General features: G+C 38.4%; 1 protein-coding gene across 5 annotated transcripts in view; it reads left to right on the forward strand.

Annotated features, from left to right (window-relative positions):
- Srek1 (splicing regulatory glutamic acid and lysine rich protein 1) overlaps nucleotides 1–7,798 on the forward strand; it is a 32,782-nt gene extending 24,984 nt beyond the window's left edge. For all 5 annotated transcript variants that reach the window (XM_059276172.1, XM_059276171.1, XM_059276173.1 and 2 more), the window contains 3 exons: nucleotides 1,787–1,882; nucleotides 4,510–4,654; nucleotides 5,611–7,798. In XM_059276172.1, the coding sequence (XP_059132155.1) occupies nucleotides 1,787–1,882; nucleotides 4,510–4,654; nucleotides 5,611–5,760 (391 nt within the window). In that variant the 3' untranslated portion in view covers nucleotides 5,761–7,798. The remainder of the gene's footprint in view (nucleotides 1–1,786; nucleotides 1,883–4,509; nucleotides 4,655–5,610) is intronic.
- Nucleotides 7,799–8,018: the final 220 nt, after the last annotated feature.

Consider the following 8,018-nt stretch of genomic DNA (forward strand, 5'->3'; position numbering starts at 1 on the left):
TCTGTGTCTCTCAAGTACTTGCTATGTGCCAGGCTCTGTTCCTGCTGCTTTACATGTCTTGTCCTCTAGCCTCCAAGTAACCATGTAAGTCTTGAGTTGTCTGTGGAGTTCTCTGTTTCCATTTAAAAAGGTAGACCCAGTTTAAACAGTATTTGTGTTATTACAGTCTTTGCTTTTTTTTTTTGCCCATTAAAATGACAACCATGTATACAACTAATAATCTATGTGCTTTTATGAAAGAAGACTAAAAGCAATAGTAAGGACAACTTGAATTTCAGATGATTGCTATTTTTATTGTGTGGTTAGTGGTTATCAGAGCTCCTGTTCCTTTTGTGTGTGTGGGAAGTGTGTGTATTTATATGTGTATGTGTTGCTGTTAGAAATCAGTGTCGATGTCTCTGTCTAATACTCTTAGCTTATTTTTTTGAGACAAGGTCTCACTGAACTTGAAACTTAGTGACTGCCCAGGCTGGCTAGGTAGTCTCCTAGATCCTTCTGTTTCTGCCTTCTGGTGCTGGATTACAGGTATGTGCCACCCTGCCTGGCCTTTTACATGGGTACTTAGGCAACAAGCACTTTCTCCAACGAGAAGTCTTCCCCAGCTTTTATCAGAACTTCTTATATAAGATCATTGGCTATATTAATTAATCATTTGATAAATGTATCTGATACCTCCTCATCCCTTGGGCATGGTGAAGTTCATTGTTTGACTACTCTTAAATATGATGTGGTTTAGAATATGCATTGTATATTAATGTTAAAAATTTTTTATTGAATATCACTAATCTTTTTCTTTTTGGTAATTATTTGCTTACCTAAATTTGAGATTTTAACTACATTATTGAATGGTTGCATTCAATTTTAAATTACTGGGACAGTAGTAATGATAGCAAGCTAGAGGAAAAAGTGGTTTCTCAATAAATTTCTTAAACATCTTTTTATTAGAGCAAGATAACTTATCTTTCAGTTTTGGCAGACTTTGTTACTTTTTTTTTTTTTTTTTTTTTAGTTTTTTGAGAGGGTTTTTCTATGTAGCTTTGCGCCTTTCCTGGAACTCGCTTTATAGACCAGGCTAGCCTCGAACTCACAGAGATCCGCCTGCCTCTGCCTCCCAGTGCTGGGATTAAAGGCGTGCGCCACCACCTCCCAGGCACTTTGTTACTTTGTTAGAAAATCTTTTCAGTGGGGCTGAAAGGAGGAGCCAGAGGTGCAATGAAGGATGGGAAAGACTTTAGTTGCTAAGAGAGAAGACACTTGGATCTGAAACATCTGGTGAAACCCATCACTTTGTATACTAAGTTAAAGAATTAAAAAGCATTTAAAGTATGTCAGATGAAAAGGAGATTGTCCTATATTTTCTCATGAAATTTTAGATGGTGGTTTTGTCAGTGATAAAATGTGTGGTTTATAATTTGGTCTGCACTAAAGTCGGGTAATAAAACATACTTCTAGAAAGAGTTTAATCGGCTCTTAAGGGGTTAGGAGAGTGGCTTGGTGACAAAGCACTTGTCTGTCATGTGGGAGGGCCTGGATTTGACCCAAGGGTTTCTTTAACCCCTCTCCCAATAAAAGTAAAAACTAGCTAAGCTGGTGGTGTAAGCAGCCTACAGTGTCAGCAGTAAGGATCCTGAGGCTGGTGTCAGTGTCTGAAAACATTACAGAGGTAAACGGATCAAACTAGTCTTGGAGAGACGCTCTTACTGAATTGGGGACCCTTTAGCTTATAATTTGAACTGTCCTTTATTTCAGTTGCTGATTTTAGAAAGTGACATGTTTTGTCTTTCAGGGAAAGGCGGCGGCGAAGGAGCAGGAGTTCCTCCAGATCTCCAAGAACATCAAAGACTATAAAAAGGAAGTCTTCCAGGTCTCCATCTCCCAGGGGGTAGGTGGAATCTGGTGAAACATAAAGAGGAGCAGGAAGTGGGAAAGCACTTCTTCTTTAATCTGTTTTCAAGTTTCGGTTTTTGAATGGCTAATATATTTGTATTCTTCAGAATTGATGTAAGACATTAGTGTTCAGAAGCATCAGCTTCCACCCATGTGCTCATCCACCCTGTCCATTCAGGAATTGCCTCCTCTCCCCTTTACTAGTTACAAGATGGAAATGGATCATTTTTTCCTTAGACGTAAAGTAGTGTGAAATAGGTGGGGGCTGTGCTTTTCTGCCACTCTTAACTGAGAAATGTCTCTATATGGTGAGAGAGAATGTCCCCTTTTCTTTTTATGATGCTGGGACTGGTTCTGTGAATGTGCCTTCATCCCACTCGTTGTTAGGTCCAGCTTTTGTCTGTTTCCAACTTTTTATTTCTTCACACAAAGGATAGCATACTCTTGTGTATTTGTATGCTCAATGACTGTTTCCAGGACTCATTGGTGTTCATATACCAGTAGACCAGACTAATTGAAAACTTGTGGTGATGAACTGTATTGTCTGTTTTTGATCTATTTTTGCTTTTAAAATTTTCTTTATTATTGTGTGTGATGTACATGAAGGGGCATGTATGTGTCACAGCATGTGTGTGGAAGTTGAAGGGCATCATTGTGAAATTAATTCCCTCCTACTTGTTTATGAGTTCCAGAAATCAGACTCGTGGTTCAGGTCACAAAACACTTGCTGTTGCTTTGAGCCCTTTCATGAGGTAATTTTTATATATGGTTGGAGGTAGGATTTCAACTTCATTCTTTGGCATGTGAATTTCAAGTTTCCCCGGCACCACAGTTGAAAACATCCATTTTCCTGTCTTTGAAATCATTTGATCTGGTATGCAAGAGTTGATTCCAGGCTTTCCATAGACCTATATGTTTGTCCTTAGTTAGTACCATGTTTTCAGTTAATGCCGTTTTGTAGTCATTTTGAAATCAGAAATTATGTCACCTACCCCTGTTTTTTCTTTTGCTTTAAAAATATTTATGTATTCTTTTACTTTGTGTGTGTGTGCTTGAGTGTACGTATGTTCACAACCTGTATGCAGGAGCCTGCTGTCGAGGCGGGAAGAGGATGTCAGCTTCCCTGGAACTGGAGGTTGTGAACTGCCATGTGAGTGCTGGAAACCAAACCAGGGTCTCGGAGAGCACCGAGTGAGTGCTCGTAAGAACTGTGCTGGCTCTCCAGCCTCAGCTGTGTTCTTTTTTAAAAGGACATTTTGGCTATATGGAGAGCCTTCAAGATGGCATATGAGTTTTAGGACAGATTTTTCCTGTATCTGCTGCTAATGCTGTTCATGGTTTTTGTAGGAATTGCCTTCAGTCTGTATTGCTTTTGCTGGTGTTCTTAACACTCACGTACTCACGTCTTGCCTTCTGGGAGTTCTTTCATTACTGTGTTATGGTGGTTAGTATATGAATTGTTTTGTTACATTTATTGTAACAGATTTTCATTTGCTTTTGGATCTGCTTCCTAGTTGTCTTCATTTGTTCCATTAGTCTTGTATCTATTTTTAAGCTACTAACGGGACTGCTCATAGTTCTGTATTAGAGCTATCTCAGCTAGATCAGAGCACTCTGCTTCTCAAATGATATGCCAAATTTTCCCTCTGTAATCTTGGGGTTTGCGATTTTTTTTTTTAAGTAGTGTGGTGTTCTGTGGGTTTTAGGTTTGCACTTGAATTGGTGGTTCTGGTTTCTAATAGTAGATGAGGTGGGCAAGGGACATAGTAAGTTATTTGAAATTCTAAATATTGCTGGTATCTATTCTCATTCTCTGTTCTTTTTATTCTCTGTTTTTTGTCTATTTTGTGTGAATGTAGGGGTGAGAAGGTAACTTGGGGAGTTGATTCTCTCCTATTGTGTAGGTCCTGAGGCTCAGACTCAGGCCATTATGGTTGATGTCAGCTAAGCCATCTCACTGGTCCCCTTTTATTCCCTCTTGAATGTTCAGTATATTAAGTTGAGAAGGTGCATAGGAAAACATACAATAGTATATAGTATATTCAGAGAATTATGAAAAGAAAAAAAAGTCTGTAGGGGTTAGGGATTCAGTGGAAAGGTTCCCATTACCAGAAAAGAAGACCGTTTGTGTTTAGTTCAGATGCAGCTTTTTCCTACATAGTTTTGATTGGTGGTTGGGTGAATCTATGGATAAGGAATCATTTACAGTATAGGCTGACTGTAGTTGGTTTTTAATCTCACCCTTATTCCAGTAAGTGTGTCTCGAGCATTTAAACAGTGTTAAATTGACAATACCAAGTTGTGTCTTATAGGAACACATTGGTGGCTGCTGTAGAAGCGACCTGAACACTGACCGAAGCAAAAGGTGGACTAGGGCAGGTTTTAGGCCCTGGCTTTGTCACTTTACTAGTCCAGTTTATCAGTGTGCTTCTTTTTTTTTTTTTTTGGAGCTAAGGATCGAACCCAGGGCCTTGAGCTTGCTAGGCAAGCGCTCTACCACTGAGCTAAATCCCCAACCCCTACAATGCATTGTTTTGATAGCATGTGTTAGATAAGGACTGTTTTCAAGAGTACAGTAGGTCTTTAAATTCTTGAAAGATAACTTATATATTTTCAACATAGCCGAAATAAGAAAGATAAAAAGAGAGAAAAAGAACGGGACCACATCGGTGACAGGAGAGAAAGAGAACGTTCCACATCCACAAAAAAGAGTTCTAATGATCGAGACGGGAAGGAAAAGGTGGAGAAGACCAACACACCAGTTAAGGTGAGCTGCTCAGCCAGGGTCTGGGTGCAGAAGGGCACCAGGGCACAGGGAGGGCACTGCTGCCATTCATATAGATCACATTGAAGAGATGAGAACCTGTTAACATGCAATCAGCTCAGTTCCTTCTTTGGAGAATCAGTAAGTAACGTAGAAGGAGAAAATTGTAGAGAACTTCTGGGTAACAAGTGTATTTGATAGGTTTTTGATGTTGAGGTTTGTGTGTGATGCCGTTTTCCTCAGCATACATTTGAGCACATTTGATGAGACTTGGTTGTCATTGGTTTTGTAATAGATAGTTAAAATTAGATTTGTTCACGTGCAATACATAGTTGAAAACTAAATTCCTTAACCAATACAGAATTGAAAACTAAAACTTCCTAATTAAGCTTTTTCTTGAAAATTGTAAGTACTTGTGAATTATGTCCCTTCTCTTTACTACCCCTATTTGGAGATACAGGTTCTGGAGTTACTTTGATACTGATGGAAGTTTGTCATCATCATCAGTGACATTGGCATTATTTATTAAGCATGTATTACTTGTTAAGCATTCTTTATTCTCACGTAATTCTCCCTTAGGCTGGTGGCAGAATTTGAACTACTTTTGAAGGCTTTCCTAAGAGGAACAGTGGCTTCCTTTTGTACATACTCACATTTATTTCTTGTGTTTTGGAAAGCTCTTTGGTTTTTTGGGAGTTTTACAAGGCTGTTTTTGAAGAGCTAAAATTTCTGTTTTCCTGTTGTATTTTGATTTTGTTACCATGAGTTGCCTGTCTTTTGTTGGAAATAACTTACACAGAGCAAATTGATCCATGTGCTTGCATGGATTTTCATGAAAGAAAACAATACAGTTTTTCACAAAAAATATTCACAAAGGACAGAGTTACATCATTTAGCCATACATAATTACAGACAATTCTTGTGCAAAGTAATGAGCATGCACTTGCTGTTTGTTGTAGAAGGAACACAGTAAAGAGGCAGATCCAAGTGTGAGCAAAGATGCAGAGGAGAAGGACTCACCAAGGACTGAGGAAGAAAACCCAGTACAGCAGAATGGGAATTGCCAACCAAATGAAGAGAGCCTCTGCAGCAAAGCCGACGTGGTGTAGGATCACCCACTTGCTGCGTCTCTCCCTCCACGGTGGGATCAAACCCAAAGCTTTCAGTTCGCAACAAGGTGTAAATGGGGAAGAAACCTACATGTGGGAACTAACAGCTTTTCCGGCTATGAGGTGACATTGTGGACATCTTGTTACTGAGCGTGGACATCATGAAAATAATCAGATGTTACCCGAATTCACCATCTTCTGAAGTCTGTGCATTTCCACGGTGGCTGGCACACTTGTCATATGGTCATTAGTGTTTGCCAAGAAGCATTGCAAATAAATTGAATGTCACAGATCCAGAATTGAACTATCCCTAAAGACTGGAGATGAGCGTTGGAGGCTCTTAAAGAAAATGCTAGTTACTGAATTTTGTATTGTTTTACTTTTTTAAGAAAAATTTTCAATATATACAGTTTGATGATGTGCTTGAAATTTGTGCAAATATATACACACACTCTTGTAAAGTGCAAAGTATGTAAGAAGTTTTAACATTTACTTCACAGGACTTAACAGTGATTATGGTAAATTCTCACTATTGTGTTTTCTTTTGCTCACTGTTTTGGACATCGTTTTCCTTTAAACCAGTTTTACAGATTAAAATTGCTTAAATAAGTGGATTACAAACCAACTGACAGTGCATGCTCCTGTTCTCTTTCCAAAGAAGAGCAGCTGTGTCGAATACTACTAACACCATGTCAGTATTCAGTGTTGAGAATCATTGGGTCTGCCACGAAATGAGCATTTCTTCTTGAACTTTCTTGACATTTCCAAGCTCATGAATAATATTGCAGTGTGTCTTGTCGGCTGTAGGTGGCAAAGATGCCCTTATAAAAAAGAAACTGAGTTTTCCAAATGGGCTATGGGAGCACAGGCTGAAGCTTTAGTGCCTTCTACAATGTGTGGTATACTGTTTTCTAGGATTTTATATGTGCTAGTCATTCTCAGTCCATATGGAATCCAGATGGCTGTATTCTGTTCCCACCTGTTGGGAAGTGTGCGAGGGGTGGGTCAGAAGCGCTTCTTAAGTCAGTTAAGAGAAGGAAGTCCTGTTTACAAGACTTGTGGAGTTTCAAACAACAATGTAGTTTTGGGACCACCAGTTTTATACTGTGATGATTGAAAAGGAGACATACTCTTACTTCAAATCAGAGGAAACCTGTTAGTTGACTTCATTGGATGGCCTTAATATTACCTCGCAATCATATTCTAATGATACAGAAATTATACTTAAGGAAGGACTAGGGGCGTACAGAGGTGGTTTTGTGTTTAATGATACGCTTATGCGAGTTTAAGGCACACGGTCATTCACTGATCTTAGGCTCAGCTTTTCATAGAAGGTATGCAAGTAGTAAAATGAGAACTTAATGTTTTTTCTGTAAAACTCTAAATTCTAGTGAATGCACTATTCATTATTGTTACATTTCCAAAACAAAAAACAAAACCCTTAATTCACAAATCTTATTTAAAAGTCAATTTTAATTTTATTTAAGACAACCTAATACAATCACATTACTCAGTTGCCTTACCTCATGGGAAGGATTGCTGTCACAGATTTAAAAAGTCAAGTAGTACTTTAGTTACTTGGTTCCAGCTTGAATCTTGTTTTCATATTAATACTGTTGAAACTATAATTTGAAGAGTGGAAAGGCCCGTTCTGTAAGTCATAAAGCCTGGTTCGATTATGAAGCTGCTTAATCATCTTCAGGTGTTCAAATTACTGTGTGTATGTGTGTGTGGTTTTTTTTTTTTTTTTTTTTTTTTTTTTTTTTTTTTTGGGTCACTGTGTACATTAAACTTTTGGAAAATACTTTACTATGTAAAGTATAGATGGCCTTTTTAATCTTTTAGCCACATACGGTTGGCTAGTAACAGCTTATTCTGATACAGAAATGCTTGGGCACCTGTGGAAAGATTGTGAAGGAGTGTGTCTCGCTTCAACCGCTGTCTTATTTATGATATGTAAGTAGACTAGAGCAAATGTTTGAATCTTTGTTATTTTTTAGTACCATTTCTCTAATAAAGTTCAGTATTTTAGAGGAAAGAGTCTTCAGTTTCATCCTGCTCTCATTTTGTTTGGCCCAAGGAGGGTTTTGACATAGCCAAAGCAGCCTTGTGCAATGTCTCTACAACAGCCCTGTGTAAGATGAGGTGTTTTCCTGTCCTCTGCACTATTCAAATGTTCTCATGGTGGAAATGAACATTTACTCCTACCGCTGATTACTTTTCATGCAGGTATTTATTTTGCTCAAATAACCATTAAT

Source organism: Peromyscus eremicus, chromosome 11 (assembly GCF_949786415.1).
Source record: "Peromyscus eremicus chromosome 11, PerEre_H2_v1, whole genome shotgun sequence".
NCBI classification, from domain to species: domain Eukaryota; kingdom Metazoa; phylum Chordata; class Mammalia; order Rodentia; family Cricetidae; genus Peromyscus; species Peromyscus eremicus.